Source organism: Tiliqua scincoides, chromosome 11 (genome assembly GCF_035046505.1).
Source record: "Tiliqua scincoides isolate rTilSci1 chromosome 11, rTilSci1.hap2, whole genome shotgun sequence".
NCBI classification, from domain to species: domain Eukaryota; kingdom Metazoa; phylum Chordata; class Lepidosauria; order Squamata; family Scincidae; genus Tiliqua; species Tiliqua scincoides.
Window position 1 is genome coordinate 10,749,780 of NC_089831.1, and position 23,263 is coordinate 10,773,042.

At 47.5% G+C, this 23,263-nt stretch overlaps 1 protein-coding gene across 1 annotated transcript in view; it reads left to right on the top strand.

Moving 5' to 3' along the window:
• UNC5D (unc-5 netrin receptor D) overlaps positions 1-23,263 on the top strand; it is a 224,785-nt gene that overhangs the window by 140,730 nt on the left and 60,792 nt on the right. The window contains exons 11-12 of the mRNA XM_066639671.1: positions 11,598-11,783; positions 21,227-21,604. Coding sequence (XP_066495768.1) covers positions 11,598-11,783; positions 21,227-21,604 — 564 coding nt within the window. The remainder of the gene's footprint in view (positions 1-11,597; positions 11,784-21,226; positions 21,605-23,263) is intronic.

The following is a 23,263-nucleotide window of genomic DNA, read 5'->3' on the forward strand; positions in this document are numbered from 1 at the left end:
TTAAAAAGGTGAAGTGTTGGCCATAGGCAGAGGGGAAAGACTGGAATGGAGAAGGACAGTGAATATGTCCGAAAGAAGGTGAACGAAAGTGAGAAGACCATCGACAGGGTTAGATGAGGGCAGAGGTGAGAGACCAGAGAGTGGGACATACAAAAAGGGAGGAGGGGCAAAGGAATGTGGCAGTGTGAAGGTGAGAGGCGAGACAGAAGGCAAAAGGCACAGGCAACAGATGTCTGTTTATACGTGTGGCTTAATGGGGAAACTGTCGCTGCATGGCACTCACTGAATTATGCATGCGCGATCCTTCCTTTGTGCTTGTGACATAGCTGAAGCTTGAACTGCGTAAGGCTGATCAGTGTCGGCTGGTATCATGGATGGATGTCTTGTTTGGCAGTAGGGGACTCGGAAGCATGTGCGAGATACGTACATCTGAAGACTCACACTAGGATGGAGCACAGTCCCCTTCCTTATTCTTCTTGACTTCACCGATGGCTTCACGCCACCCCATGGGTTCTTGGGAGAAGCTTATATGATCCCTGAATGGGGGAGTCTCTCTGGATTCAGGGCACAATGAGCCAGAGGTCTTAAAGAACTAGCCTCACAGTGTGTTGGGCCAGCACCCCGACTTTGGCAATGGCCCAAGAAGAAGGTCTTGGAATGAAGGAAGAGCGTCAGACCCTCAGGCCAGAGGGGCTGCCCCTTCACATTTGCTCCAGGCAGGGAGCCAGAACCTGGAAGAGCTAATATGTAAGAATTCCTTCCTCTTCTGCCTCCTATCTGAGCAAGAGCACAATCCATATTTTTCCTTGTTTGCTGAGCTGACTCCTGAGTGTTGCAAATGCACCATAAAGCACGTTTGCTTTTGACTCGGGAGCAGGCCGTGCTGGCACAAGGATGTGTGATGGCCTGCTCCGGCCAGATCCCATCCCTGCTCCAACTGGATGGGGTAGCTTTGTGCTGGCCAAGACAGGCCACCCCAGGGGGGTTGGAGAGGGTGGTGGGAGGGCGGAACAGAGGCAGAGAGTGGGCATTTTGGGGCAGGGAGAGCGGGTCAGGAGGTGGATTGGGCCCGAGAGGGGTTGGAATCAGCTGCAGCATCGTGGAGTCCAGCGGGCCTGGTCAGCCTTACATGGGCTGCTCAGATCTGCACCAGCAATTTCACTAGCTCAGATCCAAGTAGCCCATAGCACTGACGGCAGCTCAACACGGGATAAGGGGGAATGATATCCCCTTACCCCAAGTTGACCTCCAGCTGCCCCCTAACCTGCGCTGTGTACAGCTGGCCTGCCTGTTCCAGTACAGGACTGGGTCACCCCTTGTACATTTGGAACTCTCCAGGGTTCTGACAACCCCAGCCAAATTCATCCCGTAGGCATCCATTAAAATTAAAACTGAAAAGGGATTTTACTATCTGTCCCTTAGAGCTTCCCCCCTTACGTGGAATTTCAATTTATCCGAATGTACTACCGCCTCGGAGCTCTGCACGTTATCTACTGGAGTGCTACTATCATTTTGTTTATTCTCTGCTCATCCCCTGAGTCGTGATTGTATCCTTATAGAGGACCGGCAGTACTGCGGAGGTCAATTTAGCGTCTTTAGTTTCTTGGGGGAATTGAAGTCTTCCTTTTAAACGGTGAGATTAGGAGACGTGTTCTATAAATACTGTTTCTGGACTTGCTATCGAGTGAAACCGGAATGGTTTAAGGGCTGGCCCATTTTGCATCATTGATGCAAGATCAAAGGCAATTATTAAGATAATTGAGAAACAACCCATTGCGGTAAATAGCCTTATATATAATCCTCTCTGGTTCGGAACTCTTTGGCGCTAGGGCTTATCCGCAGACTGAGAAGGGAACGTGTTGAATCGAGAAAGAGATTTTCATCACTGGTGGGTATAAAAGGGGGTGTGGTGTTGTGGGGGGAGAGAATGAACTGCAGTTGTTGCTTCTGCTAGATAGAAGATGAATGGCAAGCAATGAGCGCCTTGCACAGCTCACAGATAACACTTTCTTGTAAATGAGATAATTTAATCAATTATGATTCCTAATGCATTAAGTCAAATGTTTCGTTTGGTGCTTCTGCGCTTCTTAAATTATCTTCAGGTGTTTTCTGAAACTTAATCATGGTTAATAGAAACTTCATTACCCTAAAATATGCTTTCCATCAATATTGCGTCACAGTGTCAGGGAAAGCAGTCGGGATTTGGATCTGACATGGGAACAGACTGCAGCTTGATGTTGGGCTGGTTCAGGTGATGATATTTCAGCTAGCCTTTTCTTCACATAATGAAAGGCAGGAGGGTAGAGTGAATTAGCATGTTTAGCCCCTTTCCATCCCATCTGGATTCTGCCACCTAACTATATGGGCGGGGTGTGTCATCTGAATGCCTCACTTTGTTCTTAAGAACATAAGAAAAGCCCTGCTGGATCAGGCCCAGGGCCCATCTAGTCCAGCTTCCTCTCTCTCACAGTGCCCTACCAAATGCCTCAAGGAGCACACAAGACAACAAGAGACCTGCATCCTGGTGCCCTTCCTTGCATCTGGCATTCTGAAGTAGCTTACTTCTAAAACCAGGAGGCTGCATGTACCCATCTTGGCTTGTAAAATGTAATGGACCTTCCCTCCATAAATCTGTCCAATCCCGTTTTAAAGGCATCTAGACCAAGTGCCTAGATCTGGGCCATATCCTGTGGCAAGGAGTTCCACAGATTAACAAGACGGGTAAAGAAATATTTTCATAATTCAATGTAGTATTTAAATAGAATGCGAAATGGTGCTTCGAACAGACGGCCCTCATTCACTTCAGAGGGGCATCTCTAGAATGACAAGAGGTGCACCCCCATAAATGTGTTCGTATCCATGTGTGGTGACACCTCCCTTCTCCACAGCAAACTCTCATTTGTAGTTTTCAAACTGGGAAAAAAAAATTTGGTTTGTGGTTACCCTGTGAACCAGAATTGGAACACAGGATTTGGTGCAGAATGGCTTCCAATCTTGGTCTGTAAAGCAAAATGCCTGCCGGTTCAGATCAAACCATAAAAAAAAGCCTGCTTTCCAGCCAGCTGCCTCTAGGAAGCCCTTGAGCAGGGGTCAGCAACCTTAAACACTCAAAGAGCCATTTGGACCCGTTTTCCAGAGGAAAAAAACCTCAGGAGCCACAAAACCCTTTTGACATCTAAAATGAAGATAATACTGCATATATAGTGTTTTGTTTTTTTTTACCTTTATGCTCTTATAGGTCCCGTTTTTATAATGTAGCCCCCTCTTGTAGCTTTTAGTTAGTTTTGTCATACATTCTTGTCCTGTGTTTTCAGACGCCTGGTCCTCTATGGTGTTTTGCCTGATTCCAAGACCATTCTCTGCCTGGAGAATTATGCCCACTTTAAGCAAATTAGCTCCCCTTCTTTCCCCCAACAAATAACCCTGGTTCTTCCCTGCACTCCTGCTGGACCCCACCTCCAGGGTAGCTCGCCTGTTCAACCTGCAGAGGTCCTCTCTCCTGCCAGCAGCCTCCCACCACTACAGCAGACCCTGGGTCCTCAGCAGGTCTTGGGCACAGCAGCCACACACCAAACTCCAGTGTCTCCAGCAGTCCATTAGTCACAAAGTCAGTCAGAGTATCCAGGGCAGAGTCCAAAGTCAATAAGCCAAGTCACAGTCCAAGGTCAGATTCCAAAGTAAGTCAGTCAAATCAGTCAGAGTATCCAAGTCAAAGTCAATAAGCCCAGTCAGTCTCCTCTCCAACCTGCACTCCTTCTCCAACCCACACCCCTCTTCCTGCCTCAGGTGCTCCTTATATCCCTGAGGGCCCTATTGCCTTCAAGTGGCTGCAGCTGTGCAGCACACTCTGCTGAATGCCCAGGCCTTACCCTTAAAGGGGCCACTGCTGACACCACATGCTACCTCCTCACCAGATCTTCCAGGATTCCAATACATATGGTAGTTATGACATCTGCTTATCTTACATGGATACTAAAGAACTCCCCCCACCTTCCAGAGGCACCCTGCTGGAAGGAAGAAAGGACACAGACTCCAGAGGTGGGGAAGAGAAGAAGCAGGGGGGGGCGGCAGCCACAGGCCAGCTTCTGCCCTGCCTGCCTGCCCTCCCTCAGGCTGCAACCCTCTCCACACTATCCTGGGAGTAAGCCCCATTGACTACAATGGGACTTCTGAGCAGACGAGTTGGTTGGAGCTCTCAGGCTGCAGTCCTCTCCACACTTTCCTGGGAGGAAGCCTCACTGCCTACTTGTGAGTAGACCTGCATAGGAGGGAGCTGAGGCTGCAGCCCTCCACACCTTCCTGGAAGGAAGCCCCACTGACTACAGCAGGGCTTACTTGTGAGTAGACCTGCACAGGAGGAGGCTGAGGCTACAGCCCTCCACACCTTCCTGGAAGGAAGCCCCACTGACTACAGCTTACTTGTGAGTAGACCTGCACAGGAGGAGGCTGAGGCTACAACCCTCCACACCTTCCTGGGTGTAGCCCAGGGACTACTCGTACATTGGGGCTTACTCTCGAACAGACCTGCACGGGCTCCCACTGGCTCCAAGGCTGCCTTCCCAGGCACCCTTTCCTGGGAGTAAGCTTCATCCGCTGTAATGGGGCTTACAACTGAGTAGACACACAGGATGTCTCCTCAGCTGTGGAGGAAAAGCCTCTCCTTGCACTGAGTGGGGACCTGCTCAGGGAAAGGCAGGCTGCAAGGGCTCAAAATGGCTGAGGAGGAGGGCGGCTCAGGATTGGCTGGTGGTCAGCCAGTGAAGGGCCCTGAGCCATTCCAACTGAAAAAGCCAGGAGCCTGCTGGATGCTGATTGGCTGAGCCTGCTGGAGAGTTGGGGAAGGGAAAAACAGGGAGCTTAAGCCTGCAGAGCCGGCAAAATTGAAAAGGGAAAGCAATGCGGGGCAGGTGGGGGTGAAGGGAGAGGAGGGCAGTGAGCTCAGGGGGCGGAGGGAAGCAGCCTGCCCTCCCAACACAGGTGCCTCCTGTTACCCCCTTTGCCACTTTCACCTGGAGGAGCCGCAGCAGACAGCTGAAAGAGCTGCATGCGGCTCTAGAGCTGCAAGTTGCCGACCCCTGTCCTTGAGGAGGAGAGAGGAGCATTCTTCTCTCCTGCAGTTGGTTTTAAAAAGCAAACTTGAAATGGCAAACTCTATTTGCCTCAAACCAGAAAAGGAGGGGTGGAATTGTCATATATGAGATGAAGAGGGAATGTGTGCATTGCGTCTGAACCAATACCCAGTGCTGTGTCTCCTTCAAGTGTGATCCTTCCCTGAACTTAAGAGGTCTTCAGCATATAAGTCAGCACATGGAAGTAGGACATGAAACATCCCAAAGGCTGCAATCCGATCCACACTTACCTGGAAGTAAGCCCCATTGACTGTTCTTGTTAAAAGTATGTGCACAGTAACCTGTTCAAAGTACAGGGTCTGTCACATTTCCCCAAATGCAGTCACATACTGTGGGAGCATCAAGTTTAATATATTCAAAATGCAATACACATTGAAATGAATGGCGACCTGCCTGAAATGGGCTCACCACTCATTCAGTGGGTCCTGAACAGTTTTGAGAAACGCTGTTCTAGGTGGTGATCATCAACTTCTCAAGAGCTTGGACTGACCTCATATCCTAACATGCAACCCCACCTAGAACTCAGCAGGTGAAATTGGTGGGCAAATGGACAGTCCTTGTTCCTCTTTCCTTCCCACCCTGTGGTAGGCAATAATTATATGCTGTGGCTGTACTATCCCTTCTTTCCTTCAAAGTCAATTGGAAGAAGAGAAGGGGCAAAAAGTGACATGGTAACAGTGTGAGCACCAGGGGGAGACAAAGAGGGAACGAAAGTGCTGGAACAGGAGATAGCAGATAGGGTTGGAGGGAGACTGAGGGGGGTTAACTGAATATTAGGGGCCTTGGCCAAATAATCCCTTTGGAGTAGTTTTTCTCACACATTTAGCACTGGAGCCCACTTTTTAGAATGAGAATCTGTCAGGACCCACTGGAAGCAATGTCATGACCAGAAGTGACATCCTCAAGGAGGAAAATTAGTAACAATCCTAGGCTGCAATCCTACCCAAGCTTACCCAGGAATAAGTCCCATTGACTATCATTGTTCAAAGCATATATATATATATTGGCAACCTTCAGTCTCGAAAGACTATGGTATCGCGCTCTGAAAGGTGGTTCTGGCACAGCGTCTAGTGTGGCTGAAAAGGCCAATCCGAGAGTGACAATCCCTTCCACACTGGGAGCAAGTGCAGTCTGTCCCTGGTCTGTCTCCCTGGCTATGGGCCTTCCTTCTTTGCCTCTTAGCCTCAGACTGTTGGCAAAGTGTCTCTTCAAACTGGGAAAGGCCATGCTGCACAGCCTGCCTCCAAGCGGGCCGCTCAGAGGCCAGGGTTTCCCACTTGTTGAGGTCCATCCCTAAGGCCTTCAGATCCCTCTTGCAGATGTCCTTGTATCGCAGCTGTGGTCTACCTGTAGGGCGCTTTCCTTGCACGAGTTCTCCATAGAGGAGATCCTTTGGGATCCGGCCATCATCCATTCTCACGACATGACCAAGCCAACGCAGGCGTCTCTGTTTCAGCAGTGAATACATGCTAGGGATTCCAGCACGTTCCAGGACTGTGTTGTTTGGAACTTTGTCCTGCCAGGTGATGCCGAGGATGCGTCGGAGGCAGCGCATGTGGAAAGCGCTCAGTTTCCTCTCCTGTTGTGAGCGAAGAGTCCATGACTCGCTGCAGTACAGAAGTGTACTCAGGACGCAAGCTCTGTAGACCTGGATCTTGGTATGTTCCGTCAGCTTCTTGTTGGACCAGACTCTCTTTGTGAGTCTGGAAAACGTGGTAGCTGCTTTACCGATGCGCTTGTTTAGCTCGGTATCGAGAGAATGAGTGTCGGAGATCGTTGAGCCAAGGTACACAAAGTCATGGACAACCTCCAGTTCATGCTCAGAGATTGTAATGCAGAGAGGTGAGTCCACATCCTGAACCATGACCTGTGTTTTCTTCAGGCTGATTGTCAGTCCAAAATCTTGGCAGGCCTTGCTAAAACGATCCATGAGCTGCTGGAGATCTTTGGCAGAGTGGGTAGTGACAACTGCATCGTCAGCAAAGAGGAAGTCACGCAGACATTTCAGCTGGACTTTGGATTTTGCTCTCAGTCTGGAGAGGTTGAAGAGCTTTCCGTCTGATCTGGTCCGGAGATAGATGCCTTCTGTTGCAGTTCCAAAGGCCTGCTTCAGCAGGACAGCAAAGAAAATCCCAAACAAGGTTGGTGCAAGAACACAGCCCTGCTTCACTCCGCTTCGGATGTCAAAAGGGTCTGATGTGGAGCCATCGAAGACAACAGTGCCCTTCATGTCCTTGTGGAAAGATCTGATGATGCTGAGGAGCCTGGGTGGACATCCAATCTTGGGGAGAATCTTGAAGAGGCCGTCTCTGCTGACCAGGTCGAAAGCCTTTGTCCTAGATATATATATAGTGGCCTGTTAAAGGTACAGATCTGTAACGTTTCCCAAATGCAGTCACATACCATGCTAGCATCGAGTCTAGTATATTAAAAATAAAATATTGAAATGAATGGGGACCCACCTCAAAATTGGCTCCTGACCCACCTAGTGGGTCCCGACCTATAGTTTGAGAAACACTGCTTTAGAGCCATCGTCTCCAGCAGAATTTAAGACATAATGAGCCCAATCCTATGCCTCTCTACTTAGAAGTAAGTCCCATTATAGTCAATGAAGCTTACTCCCAGGAAAGTGTGGATAGCGTTGCAGCCAATGTGTATTTTATTTGGCCTAGATTTCCCCCCCCCCAACCTTTGGACTTCTCTGAGTTAGGGCAATGCTAGTGGCTTGAAAACTTCTGTAAGCAAAAAATAAAGTTGATTTTCATCTGCTCCAAGAAAACCGCAAACGCAGAAAGTGGTTGCCAAACTTTTCCTTCCACTTTCCATTCTTTCAAGAGAGAGAGAGAGAGATCTTGCTTGAAAGGAGATAAAATAAGTGTTTCATCGCCGTTTGGGAACAAACAATAAGAAGGCTCTGAAATGAAATGAGTGACTCTTCTTCCCAGACGTAACAGTTTCCCCCCTTGGAACAAAATTAAGGCAAGGCTTTTGTTCACGAGTCTTTCAGGTGGGATTTTTTTTTCTAGTGAAACTCTTTGGCCCGACTATAATCAGGGAGGAGGGGAAAAAAAAGGAAGAGGTTTCCACCCACTCGTTCAAGGCTTAAGAATAAAGCCATTGTGAATCTCTGAGTTGCAACTGTAGGCCAACTTTAAATGTAAGAATCTTCTTGAAGAGGAGGAAGCCGGCAGGAAAAATAGTAAGCATTAAAATGTGGTTCTTTTGATTACTCATTTCAAAACGGATTCTCAAGATGAAGCTCCAGATTCCGGTGATATTTTGTCAAGGCTTGCATTGTTGGAAAAAGTTGCTTGTTCTTTTGTGTCTCAAGCAAGTTATGAAACCGTTCCAGCCCCTAGGAAAGAGAGGGGAGGTCATGTTTATGTAGATATTCTCTCCCTGTGGAACATTCCAGGTTTCCAAGTTAGAGAGGAAATTCTCCCCACTTTGAGCCTTTGCCTCTGCAGGTAAATGTGGAGAGTTTAGCATGGGACCAGCTGAGATAAAGTGGCATGGCTTCCTTGGTCCAGAGGAACCGTGCACATGTTCCCCTTCCTGCAGTAAAGGGGCTATAGCTCAGTGGTAGACAATGATGTAGCTAAGGCATCTGGCACCCGGGGTGAAAAAATTAAACACTTCCCATACACACACCCCCCAGACCTAAGAAACAGGTCTTCTTTGGCAAAGAAACAGAAGTGCTTTTCTGAGACCCTCTGAGGTGTGGGAAGGTCGTCCCTCAGAAGGCCTCCTGACAGAAAAATGGAAACCAAAAGCCCCAAGTGACTTTCTAACATCTTCAGGCCTTCTGAGGCTTGGGGAAGCCACACTTGGCTTTCCTGCACCTCAGAGCACCTCCTGGATTTGACCAGAAGTCACTTAAAGGTGTCTCTTGACACCCCTCTAAACATGGAACCCAAGGCAATGTACCCCCCCGCCGCCCACATTATGCCACTTGTGGTAGATCGTATGTCTCACGTACAGATGTTTCAAGTTCAATTTCTGACATCTCTGTGTAGGGTTATGCAAGACCTCCTTCTGAAATCATGGAGAACTCCCACGGTCAGTATAGACAATACTCCCTTCAGGTGTCAGAGGTGGGACTGAAGCTCATTGGCTGTGTGTGTGCTTTATACGTGGCAGTTCAATGCCTGGTATCTCTGGGGTGGTGGTGGAAACCTCTCTGAAATCCCATGAGCCACTATCAGTCAGCCAAATCAACCAATGGGCTGACTTGGTGGGCTGACTGTGAAAGGAAATGTGAAGGGGCTTAAACAGGGGTACCAACCTTCTTCCCTGGCAAGCAGCTCCATTTAAAAAGCATGATTAGCACTGAGTCCCTTACAGCCCAGGTTGAGAATCATTTTGTGCCTCGTTACTGGATAATTATAACTTTGTATTGTGTGCTTTTTTTGGTGGTGGTGGTTGTTTCCTAGCAGAATACAGCGACACCTAAATCCAAATACAAACCCTTCAAAATGAAAAAACCAGACCCAAATGTAGCATATATCCTTATTATAAAACAAATCTGCTGTGTTTAAATTTAGCGTTGCTTGTTTTGAGCTGATGGGGAAAAATAGAGAGAGAGAGAGAAAAGAAAGGCTCATTCTATAGACCACTCTTGAGTCTCTCTCTCTCTCTTTCCTGAAATGGCATTATTTTTCAAAGTCCATGTGACGAGCCTTCACTGTGACATTGCCTAATTGGCCCCACTGACTAAGATTAATGCCTTTTTCCCTCTGTGTGTGTGGGAAAAACCCTCAAAGAACTTGTACGGCCTCAGCCACAGAATGTGCCCTTATATATTCTGGTTTCCCCCTCCTCCGTAACATCTCTCTACACAGGTTTCTCCAACTAACTCATTCCTGACAGCATTGTCTTCACTTGCCTCCTCTGTCCATTCCCCTTGAAGTTTCCAATGCTATCTGCTTTCTCAGAATGTTGTACAAGGTCAGCCAGTCACATCTGGCCAAAAAAAAAAAATGTTCCTGAAGCTAAGGGTTGTTGAGAGAGTGAGGCAGGAACTACTAGCTGGCTGAAGACATTCTGTGTTCAGCAAGCTGGCCTAGAGTGTTGCAAGCTGGCCTAGAGCACGTTTGCGACTACTCAAGAGGTAGCAGAGCCTATGCCAGCCCGCAGGTACTGCTTCCTGACCGAGGGCCACCGGTGGAGGTGAGCAGTGGGGAGGATGGTGGAAGAGCAGAATGGAGGCAAGGAGAGGTGTTTTGGAGCAGGGGGGAGCAAGCCAGGGTGGATCAGGCTTGGGAGGGGGCAGAATTGGTAGCGCATACCTCCACCGTATCCTATTCCCTTTCCTGGTCTTGAAATGCCTACACGGGGCTGCTTAGATTTGCACCAGTGATTTAGCTGGCACAGATCCAAGTAGCCCCAATGGGCAGGCTGGAGCTCAACATGGGGTAAGGGAACCAATATCCCCTTGCCGCAATGAGACCTCCAGTCTGTTCCTAGATTCAGCTTAGGTCTCGTGGCCCAACTCCTCCAGCACAGGATAGGCTTATTAAACATGTTTATTACATCATTGACCAGAACTAGCCCAATATTTAAGCACCTTTACTACTCTCTCTGTACCCAGCTGTGCAGTAACCACTCTCTCCACCATTTGTCCTGCTCCTGTCAGTACAAAAGAGCACAAAAGAGGAAGTGTGGAGGAGAAGCAGCCCGAGAGAGGAAGTGGAGGAGGTTGGTGAGCTAACACAGGGGTGTCCAAAGTTTTTGGCAGAAGGGCCACATCATCTCTCTGACACTGTGTTGGGGACTAGGGGAAAAAAAGAATTAATTTACATTTAAAATTTGAATAAATTTACATAAGTTCACATAAATGAATATATTAAAGATGAACTTATATGAATGAATGAAGGTCTTGCAATAGCTCAAGGCCCATAAAAGGCCTTGCACAAAGCAAAGCTGGCCTTTCCTTTGCTGCTGCTACTGCATCACAGACGTGAAACAGCAAGCAGTGGAGGGAGCCCTCATCCCCCAGCTCACGCGAGAGGTCAAACAGTTGCCCTCATGCTGAGAGCAATTGCGTCGGGCCAGTGCGGGCTACAGCAAGCCTCTGGAGGGCCAGAGGCTCATTGGAGACTGGGGGCTCCCTGAGGGCCGCATTGGGAGTCCTCAAGGGCCGCAAGTGGCCCCAGGGGCACCCCTGAGCTAACACGTCCCTTCCAGATTCCTAAGGGGAACCCAGTACTCAGCAATTAGCGTATAGCTATGTTTGGGCCGTGATACGTCTTAGATATGCAGAAGGTTATAGACATGCTCCGATGAAAGATATGCCTCTGTTTCTGTTCTTCCTCCCAAACAATCCACCATATGTTGTGACCATACATTTCCTTCCCATCTCTGCCAATCATTTCCTGCTGATGGTAATTGGCAATCGTTCCGAACCCGGAAGGGAGACCTCCCACCTACTCCCCATTACATTTCTTCCCCGTTTCACTTTCCTTGCAGACATTGAGAATGCAACGGACATAGCCTTGTACTCGGGCCTGGGTGCCGCGGTCATAGCAGTGGCCGTGATTGTCGTCGGCGTGACACTCTACAGACGGAGCCAGAGCGAGTACGGTGTTGACGTGATTGACTCATCTGCCCTGACGGGAGGCTTCCAGACATTTAATTTTAAAACTGTCCGACAAGGTTGGTAGTTCAGAACATTTCTTACAGAGACCGTGGCAAGTTGTGAAGGATTGAATTGTGCCAGTGTTGCCCCATCCACACGGATAGCATCTGTACATTGGAACTAAAATGTAATTCAAGCTAGGAAATCTTTATTGATTAAAATTATCTCTGTGCCCCCTTTCCATCATCAGGCAGCTCAAAAATCCACTATAAAACCGAATCGCTAAACATAATTAAGAATGGAGCTTAGCAGCCAACTTAAAAACAGCTCAGCACAGCTATTTTACAGCCCTCCCTGGCAGAACAGGTTTGTTTTCATGTTCCTGCAGAAGTCAAGCAGGATGGGACTGCCATAGAGATATCCTCTGGCAAGATGAATGCCGTGGATCATGGCCGAACATGCTTCCATGAACTGTGGTATGGTAGGATAACCTCTTCATAAGAACGTAAGAAAAGCCCTGCTGGATCAAGAGAAAGACCCATCTAGTCCAGCATGTTATATCTCACAGGTGCCCACCAGATGCCTCAGGGGGCACACAAAGCAACAACATACCCACATCCCTGTTGCCACTCCCTTGCAATCTGGGGTAACCTACTTCTAAAACCCAGAGGTTGCACATACCCAACACTGCTTGTAACCTGTGATGGACTTCTAGAAGTCTGTCCAGTCCCCTTGTGAAAGCATCTAGGCCAGATGCCGTCACCACATCCTGTGGCAAGGAGTTCCACAGACTAATTACATGCTGGGTAAAGCAATATTTTCTTTTCTCTGTTCTCACGCTCGTGACACTTAATTATAGTGGATATTCCCTTGTTCTGGTGTTGTGTGAGAGGGAAAAGAACATCCATCTATCTGCTCTATCCATCCCTTGCATAATTTTGTCATCTTCAGATGAAGGGCAAGTAACAATGAGGAGAGATGGTTGTCTGGGTATCCAGGTCCCAGGTCACAAAGGGCTTTAAAGGATGTAATCAGGACCTGTGTACCCCTTGTCAATGTATAGTTGTTTTTATAGGACATCTCACAATCATCATATCTAAATTGTATACTTTTTTTCTCTGACACACTTTTTCTTTGTGAATACAAGGAGCAAATCTGTGCTGTGGGTGAGGAAAGTTCTTCTGCTCTTCTCCCTGAGAAGGGAACCTTACTGAAGGTGGGAGGGTTGGGAAATGTGTGAACACAGATCTGCTTTAATTCTACTGAAGAAAGCAACAGTACAGTGTTTCACTGATAAATATATAGATCTTGTCCTGCCCATGGGACACATGCCTTGCAAAGCAGAAATTAAAATCATTTAGGTAGGGAGAGAATCAGGAAAGCAGTTGGGGGAATGAAGGACAGCTTGGAATATGTTTACAACAACAGAAGCTGTTTTTATATGGGGGAAGGGGTTTGATTTCCCAAGGCATATTATCTTTCAGCTACTTCTGCCCAGCATTGCATATACACAACAGGGACCAAGTGTGTACACCGGGCAGAAATGGGCCGGGCAGAAATGGATTAAGTCTGTTTCCAGAAACTTATATTTTTGCATGTACAGTCAGCCCTCCAAACCCATTGACTCAGAACCTGTGGATTTCATCATTTGTGGGTTCCAAACCCATGCCTGGATCCACTGAAGACCTCATTCTGGTTGCATCTGGGAAACTCTGAGGCCCACAGAGTTTCCAGAGAGAGTGGCAAAGTTCACTTCAGTTCAGTGAAGTTCACTTTAAAAGTGAACTTTTAAAGGCAGCATTCTGAGGTCCACAGAAACCACACAATGCAGGCTTCAGAAGAGCACCAGGCATGACCAAACATGATCTTGTTCTAACTGTGTTAGGAAAATCCAGGTGGCCCAAATCTGTGGGAGGGTTCGGAGGTTCCAGATGGCCCAAATTCAAACATCTGCAAATTTTGGTATCCGCAGGGGTTCCGGGAACGAGACCCCCATGGATAATGAGAGCTGCCTGTATACATGTACATTTGCCAACTTCAGTGTGCCTTTAGAACCTGACCTAAAATTGCCAGCCATAAGCTACCTACACTCATTCCATAAAGTTTGTTTTGTTGGAAGATTGTTTGAATTCCTGAATTCCAGACATTTGCTTAGTTAACTAACCTACTAATGGCTGCCTGCATATGGTTTTGGTGCGGATGGGAAAAGCAGAATGAACTGATTGCTTTCCATTCATTGTGTCACTTGACCCAAATTGAACATTAGCAGGTATAGATAAGCCCCAAGTGACCAATAATCCATTCAGCTGTTCAGGTTTATACATCTCTCTTTGAGATGCTGGCAAACTGGTTGAGTTTGAACTTTATGAACTTTATTCCTTGCCCTGATAATCTAGTTTTTAAACCAATTGTTTAAAACACGGTTTCAACATCCTAAAAGCAAAGTGCATCTTTAAAGGGTACCACATTTCTTTTGAAGGGAAAATCAGACAGGATGGGTCATTGGGCTTTAAAAGGAGAAATGGGTTTGAAGGAGAATGAATAGCCTGCAATGAGAGAGGCGCTCTCATTTTGTTACGTATATTTGCCAGGGGTGTTTGGGAAATGGCCATGGGCTCCTTTTAGCAGGAGATTTCAGGGCAATCAATATTCTTTACACTGGGGGTTTTTGTTGAGGGAGGGGAGGGCCAATTCTTAATCCCCTGGAAGGAGCCTGAAGATCAGAGAACTAGGGAATTCAATACTTCCTAAATGCTAGTCCTTGTTTTTCTTTTTCTTTTTTTTTAAAGATTCCCTCAGAGTATTAAGACACTGAAAAATGAAGGCACTGGGGAAAAAAAAAATCAATAGTACTCTTGAAAATCTAGGCCTCCAGTTCTTCAATTTGCTCAGTGTTAGTGCCCTGCATTAATTCCCTCCATGCATGTATTATTTTTTGTAAAGCAGAAATCAAGTCTAAATAAAGAGAAAAACAAAACAAGAAAGAAGGATTAACTGAGATGAGTTCAGTGTAAACTATAATAGGGCAGTCCATATGGGAATTGGGGAAATTAACTGCGGGCAGAAACAAAAAAAAATAAGTGTATAAAAATTCTATAGGGTGTTTGGTAGGACCACTAAGGTACAAAATGGATGTGGACTTGACAGACAAATGAAGCCATTGTGGATAAGCTAACGAAATTGTTTTCTCTTCATCACGAACGATATATGGAGAATACCAGCCCTTTTTTCCCCCCTTCGGTAATAACATGGGAGAAATTATCCGCTTTACCTCTGCTGAAAATGGGTGAAAGCAAATGGATACATTAAGTACATGAAATGTGTTCACGGAACTGTGCTGTGGAAAGTCTACCAGCGCATTAGTTTAAAGAAACCGCACCTCAGATATTGGCAGATTTTGGTCAATTCCCTTGATGGGGGAGGGGTCCATATGAAAATGAATGTAGTGATTTTTTTTGTTTTAAATATTTCGAGCACACATTTTCCCTCCCTGCCAAGAGGTGCCTAAAGCAGCTTGTGGTATATTTTTGGCTACATATTAGTAAAACTGCTGAAACAGAGACGCCTGCGTTGGCTCGGTCATGTCGTGAGTATGGATGATGGCCGGATCCCAAAGGATCTCCTCTATGGAGAACTCGTGCAAGGAAAGCGCCCTACAGGTAGACCACAGCTGCGATACAAAGACATCTGCAAGAGGGATCTGAAGGCCTTAGGAGTAGACCTCAACAGGTGGAAAACCCTGGCCTCTGAGCAGCCCGCTTGGAGGCAGGCTGTGCAGCATGGCCTTTCCCAGTTTGAAGAGACACTTGGCCAACAGACTGAGGCAAAGAGGCAAAGAAGGAAGGCCCATAGCCAGGGAGACATACCAGGGACAGACTGCACTTGCTCCCGGTGTGGAAGGGATTGTCACTCCCGGATCAGCCTTTTCAGCCACACTAGATGCTGTTCCAGAACCACCATTCAGAGCACGATACCATAGTCTTTCAAGACTGAAGGTTGCCAACATGATAGTAAAACATAAAACAAAAGGGTGTTTTTTTCCCTTTTCTCTTCTCTATTCAGGGTGGTTGGTGTTTTAGTGGGGGGGGGGGGCTATCTGAAGAGATCCCACCTCACAGCTTAATTTCAATGAATATTAGATTTATAGGAACTTCTGAAGGGAAAGCAGGGGCAACTTATTCAGAACCTGGGACCAGAGTAAGGGAAGAATGTCAGTTTCGGTCACCAATATTTTGATCCATCTCAGAATGCAGGCAAGCATTGTATCTCATATCTAACCAGATCATCAGCAGATCCAGTGCTTGTGTTTGTGGGGAGGCATGAGCACTACCTTCAGAGCCCAAGTCAACCAGGCAGATAGACTTGGGCTCCCGATTGAACTTTGGCCTTGGTGGCCAAAGTTTGCTGGGTGGGTAGACTTGGGCTCCCATTCAGACTTGGAGTCCAGATCTACCTGCCGGGTAGACCCAGGCTCCCATTCCGACTGCCCTCTAGAGCCACCTCCTCCAGGCTGGTACACCTGGGCTCTTGTCTGGACTGGGAACCCAGGACAACCTGCCAGGTAGATCCGGGCTTCCAATCTGACTCTGCCCAATGGGTGTTCCCAGGTGCCTGACTTTGCAACCCGTCCCGGTGGGCGCCCTTCACCGCTGGCACAACACTTTGGGGAGGTCGTGCACCCATAACCTCCCCCCCTTGGTTCTACCCTTAAACCCAGGTATATAGTCATACTCTTGTTACTGTGCATGGCAGGACCAAAACATAGAAAGCTGTCATATAGAGTGAGAACATAAGAACAGCCCCACTGGATCATGCCACAGGCCCATCTAGTCCAGCTTCCTGTATCTCACAGCGGCCCACCAAATGCCCCAGGGAGCACACCAGATAACAAGAGACCTCATTCTGGTGCTCTCTCTTGCATCTGGCATTCTGACATAGCCCATTTCTAAAATCAGGAGGCTGCACATACATATCATGGCTTGTAACCCGTAATGGATTTTTCCTCCAGAAACTTGCCCAATCACCTTTTAAAGGCGTCCAGGCCAGATGCCATCACCAAATCCTGTGGCAAGGAGTTCCACAGACGATGAATAAAGAAATATTTTCTTTTGTCTGTTCTAACTCTCCCAACACTCAATTTTAGTGGATGTCCCCTGGTTCTGGTGTTATGTGAGAGTGTAAAGAGTGTAAAGAGTAATCTCCCTATCCACTCTGTCCACCCCCTGCATAATTTTGTATGTCTCAATCATGTCCCCCCTCAGGTGCCTCTTTTCTAGGCTGAAGAGGCCCAAATGCCGTAGCCTTTCCTCATAAGGAAGGTGCCCCAGCCCAGTAATCATCTTAGTTGCTCTCTTTTGCACCTTTTCTGGCTCTTGAGCCATCTATTTCAGTATTGTCGTCACTGACTGGCTGCAGCTGCCCAAGGTTTTGGACAAGAATTTGTCTTGGCCTTATCTAGCCATGCTGGGGATTGAACCTTGGACTTTACAAAACCAGGGCTTTACAACTGAACTCTGCACCCTCCCCTAAATGATACAGGACCGTACGGATGGCCAAGCAATCCATCAATGAAAGACCTGACCCAAATCTCCTCCTTTACTGAACTTTGCATAGGTTCAAATTCCACTCAGCCGTAGCATTCACTGGCTGATCTTGGACCGGTCCCCTGTTCTCAGTCGAACGGCGCGATCCTATAGTAACCTTACGGTGGTGGTCCAATTACTCCACCAGCGCACACTGTTGCGAACATGCTGTAAAGCACTTTGAGACAATGTAGAAGTTAATGATGCTGCCAGGAAGGCCTGTTCCATTGTGCCAGCACCAGTACAGGCCACGGCGCACATCAGAGCAAGTAAACTCCACTTTGGGCAGTGGAGGAGTTGGGGGCAGGATCAACCGCAGCAGGACGTGCCGTAGCCTATCCCCCTTCTTGGGCGAGATCCACCAACATGGACCCACTTGTACTTGCCCCATCAATTTAGCAGGCACGGGTCTGAGTAGACCTGTTGCTGTGGCTGAAGTTTTCCCTGGATCTAGGGGCCAAATATTCCCTTACCTCCAGCCTGCAAAATTTTCCCGCAGGTTGTAGTGCAAGGCCTTGGCACGGAGGAAGTTTGTTAGGATTGGGCTGTAAATCCACTAATAATAAAAGGGGGGGAAGGTGCCCATATATTCTACTGTGCTATTCCTTGAAGGGCAGGCTAAAACATAGCATGCCGGCCTCCCCAAAAATCATTGGCCTTGTGAAAGCAGAGTTCCAGCTCGGTCTTTTGGTAATCTTCCATTTTCTAAGATGGTGTCCGCGGCTGTCGTCGTCTGCTTTCAGTTTTGCTTTAAATTTCATCTAATCTCCCCGCAACTGCTTATATGCTTGTAAAATCCTTCAAATACGTATTAGCGGTGACTTGAAAGACCTCTTCAAGGAGCGGGTGTTGTTCGTGCAGAGCAGCAAATAGCAAACGAATTTTCAACCTCTTCTTTTAATAATACATTCCGGGAGCATTTTGCACAGAAAGCTAGAGAGAGAGAAAAATTGTTCTGCTGGTAGGCTGTGCTTCAGTCAGAGGTGGTGTGCCTGTGACAGAGCATGGCTTTCCAGTATTCTGTGCGTTTTGCATCCTCGTTACCGTTAATTGATCACTCGCAATTAAACTGATGCTCTACAGCAGCCATCTCCAAACCCACTGCAAACCAGGATTTTCCTTCCAGGTGTGGCATGGCAACAAACCCTCTCCTGGTCTCAGAAGCTAAGCAGGGTCAGGCCTGGTTAGTACTTGGATGGGAGACCGCCTGGGAATACCAGGTGCTGTAGGCTTCTACCATAGTCTTTTGAGACTGAAAGTTGCCAACCATCTCCCTATACTGAACACTATCTCCCAATCTTGTCTGAGCTCGGAAGCTAAGCAGGGTTAGGCCTGGTTAGTACTTGGATGGGAGACCACCTGGGAATACCTGGTGATGTAGGCTTATACCATAGTCTTTCGAGACTGAAGGTTGCCAACCACTGCTCCACTTCCATTGCCCATTGCCTGGGAAGGCTTTGTACCCCCCATTTCCTGGGGGCAGTGCCTGCCTGGCACAAGGCTGTGTAAAGACAATGTGCGACGAACAGTGGCTGTGGCATGGAGCGGTCAGGCTTTGCCCCGCCTTGCCCAGAAAGGTAATCCCAGCACACTGGATCCGGTCCGCGGGCTGGGGTTTGGAGGCCCCTGCTTCACAGCAGCAGTTCCCAAACTTCCCGCTGCTGTGATGCCTTGAAAAAGACCAGGAGTGATGGTGACGCAAACCACGTTATACAGTGTTGTCATTCACGTCCGGGTTCGGAGAAGTGACGCAATCCGACAAACAGCAATAGGAGAGTCAGGGGCGGGTGGAAGGGCTTTTCACAGTGTGCAGTTTTCATGTGCTGAAGGCCACACCGAGCCTCCTGCCAATGTCTGGAGACACACACTGCAGTCTCGCTGCCAGGCAGCTGGTGGCCAAAACCCCGGCAAGTGCCTCACAGGGTACCACGACACACGGATTGAGAACTGCTGCTCTACCGGATAGGACATTTTGAGGAGCAAAGGAAGCGAGATAATGGCCTAAACGCCCTTAATAATAATAATAATAATAATAATAATAACAACAACTTTATTTTTACCCCGCCTTTCTCCCCGAAGGGACTCAAGGCGACTTACAACATATTAAAAGCAATTTAAAAACAAATAAAAACATATTAACACATCATAAAAAAACAGCAGTCAGAGTAAAAAAAAATAGGTAAAAAGAGCATAGAGCAGCAGCAAGTCATAAAAGAATCAGGCCTGTAAAAAATATTAAAAGATGTTAAAAAGATGTTAAAAGGCCGAGAACTCAGAAGGCCTGTTTAAACAGAAGGGTCTTCAGGCCTTGCCGAAAGGTCTCAAGAGAGGGAGCCATTCTTAAGTCAAGGGGAAGGGAGTTCCATAGCGTTGGTGCCACTACTGAGAAGGCCCTATTTCTTGCAACCGCCCCACGTACCTCCCTTAATGTCTAGCGCTTGAGTTGAACATCCACAAAGCGTTGGCTAAGACTTCCAATAGTCTGGTTCAGCTTGGAAAAGATGTAACCTGTTGGAGAACTATATATATATATATAGCACAGTGTATTGTGAATGTCATGTACGTATTAACCCTGCTGACTGGGTAAAGAGGCACTGTTTGGGGGCCAATTATATGTTACAGGGTATGCATAACATGGTTCTCCGTTTTGTTGTGGTGTGTTTTTTGTGTTGTTTTGGAAATAGTGCACCGGGGAGACCAAAACAGAGCAAAAAGTAATAAAATAAAAATAAAATAGCTTCTAAAAATAAAATAGTGGGGGGGGGGGGTCAGTGCAAGCTGGTAAAGATCAGATCTGGAGCAGGGACACAGTTCTTAAGCCCCCCCACTTCCTGGTACAGTTTTTCTCTATTTCGAACCCCCCCCCCCCAATGCGCTATTTGCAACCTCTATTTGTGAACAATTTTTGTTGTAAAATGGCATTATTATTGAGGCTAATGGTGAGGATTCTCTATGAAAAGGGAAGTGAAGCCTGACAGTGTATCAGTGGATGTTTTTGTGATGAATGTCAGTGCGCTCACCATTCACCATACAGTGTTCCATGCGTTCATTTTGGTCACATACGCCTAAGTTTAATTGCACTGCCAGATATGGAACTTACAGCCCAATCCTAAGCCACGCTGGATCAAGTAGGCCAGCTGGTCTACCCCATACCCAGCACAGGGTTGGGGCTGGCTGTGGCTCAGCCCGGGGCAAGGGAAATCAATTCCCCTTACGCTGGGTAACGCAACAGCACATTTCCACTTGGGAGAGGGCCTTCAGAGGTGCTTCTCCTCAACAGAAGTGATGAAATGAGCAAGCCCTGCCAAGGATTCATGGACGACTAGTCCCACTCGCTAATGGGAAAGAATTTTGCTAGCGCCCTGAAAGTGCTGGCAGCCAACTTCCCCATGCCCCAAAGGGGGGAACGCTTGACTTTGTGGGAAGAAGCGTTGAGATGTGGCTGTGGCCATGGCAACTGGTACTTGGCATTTGAACCTATGTGAGCATTGCACTCAACTGCTCACAAAGGCACGCGTATTTGCTTGGAACACATGCAGGTGCTCAACCCTTTTGAAGCTCGACACAGCAGTGGTCATGTTCCCCTGCTAAAAACTCTCATTTCCCATTTCTGTTGGGGCTCGTCAGTTCAAATTAAATACCTTGCTTTTGAACCTAGGTCTTGCTGAGGTAGTCAACATGTGCCCTGATTGCTATTGGGCATTCACACAACTCCTTGCTCCTACTTATGAGGGGGGTATCCTTTAACATAGACAAGGATATAAGTAGAAACATTCTCCCTATCTAGTTTTCTATGTAGTGCAACCCAGACAACAGTCGTTGATGTCAGTGGGAACATCGTCATGGTAGTTTAGGTATGAAGCTATGCTCACAACCTTTTTTTCCCCCCTGGTATTTGTCAATGGTAACTGATTGCCTGACTGATTTCCTTCCATCAGGTAACTCCTTGCTTTTAAACTCATCCATGCAGCCTGACTTGACCGTGAGTAGGACCTACAGCGGACCCATTTGCCTCCAAGACCCCATTGACAAGGAGCTTATGACAGAGTCGTCCCTCTTCAACCCTTTGTCTGACATCAAGGTCAAAGTTCAGAGTTCATTTATGGTGTCGCTGGGTGTGACGGAGCGGTCCGAGTACCACGGGAAAACGCATTCCGGCACCTTTCCTCACGACAGCAACAGAACCTTCGGTACGCTCCATGCTAAGAACAAAGCCACGCACATCCAGAACCTCTCGTCGCTTTCCCCAAAAAGTGAGATGCGGGCCACGGGTGTCTTTGGCCATCTAGGGGGACGCTTAGGAATACCCCACACAGGTGGGTTGTTGCAAACACTGAGAGTGCTTTGAAATGTGTAGCAACTTTGTGTTTTCATTTGAAATGTGCTATGATAGTTCTCTCATTGGGGACCCTGACAAACATGAACTGTTTCTTGTGCTCTAGCACTTGTCCCTTGATGACAATTTGGTAAAACTACTACTCGGAAGGACAATTGCAGCAGTTTTCAACCTTTCACATCTCACAGCACACTGACAAGGCACTGAAATTTCCAGGGCACACTATCCAGGTTTTTGACAATTGATAAGGCACACCACGCTTCTGGTGGGGGGCTCACATCTCCCAAATGGCCCTACCCATGAATGACCTTCCCCCAAACTCCAGCAGCTCATCTGCAGACCAGTCACGGCGCACCAATGCGCCATGGCACACTGGTTGGAAATCGCTGGGCTAGTGGCATGCACAGTGCATGTGTATTAAGCAGGCCTGGCAGTGGTTGCAGGTGACATCAATCTCTCAACAACTCTGTGAAAAAGGTCACTTGACAAAATCTATAAGCTCTACCCCCCTCTCCCCTGGCCAAATCATGCCCTCGTCATCATTAAAAATTGAGAGGGTCATCACAGTGGCTCCACTGCATCAAAGGAGGGCGGGGGGTATGATGGAGGAGGGCAGGGGGTACGATGGAGGGCTGACACTGGCTCACATAATGCGCGCAGCCCAAGTCTAAGGAAGCTCATCCAGCCATGTGCTGTATCAAAAGAGAACATGGGGGAGAAAAAGGTAAATTAGTTTTTATCAGGGGTGCCCAAACCCCGGCCCTGGGGCCACTTGCGGCCCTCGAGGCCTCTCAATGTGGCCCTCAAGGAGCCCCCATTCTCCAATGAGCCTCTGGCCCTCCAGAGATTTGTTGGAGCTCACACTGGCCTGACGCAACTGCTCAGCATGAGGGTGACTGTTTGACCTCTCACGTGAGCTGTGGGATGAAAGCTTCCTCCACTGCTTGCTGTTTCATGTCTGTGATGCAGTAGTGGCAGCAAAGTAAAGGCTGGCCTTGCTTTGTGCAAGGTCTTTTATAGGCCTTGAGCTATTTCAAGACCTTCATTCATTCATATAAGTTCATCTTTAATATATTCATTTATGTAAACTTATGTAAATTTATTCAAATTTTAAATGTAAATTAATTCTTTTTTTCTCCGGCCCCCAACACAGTCTCAGAGAGATGATGTGGCCCTCCTGCCAAAAACTTTGGACACCCCTGGTTTTGAGGAATGACAGAAAAGTGGATCAGGGGGTAACATCTGCCTTCTCCTACATATTTATGTAGTCAATTTCTTCCCCACCTTCCCCATCACCTAAAAGAAGCAGCGCTCAAGGCAGCTTTTACTCTTCCCTCCCCCCCACAATTCTGATTGTAGAGTATTGGAAAAACAAGTGTGGAACTGATATTCCATTTGCAGTTCAGTGCTTTTGGTATTTTTTTAAATAGGAACACAGCTCAACGCTATTATAAATACAGTCCATTATAATAATATGTAACCAGAGAGCCTTTACTTGCCAAAAATAGATTGCGGGACTTATGACACCAACTATATCTGAACTAGCTTGACGCGGGCCAGTTGTGTTCCTTCTCGATTCTGGTTCTTTGGGGATTTGTGATCAGGATGAGCTTGATTTCACTTGACAGGGTCAGATCTG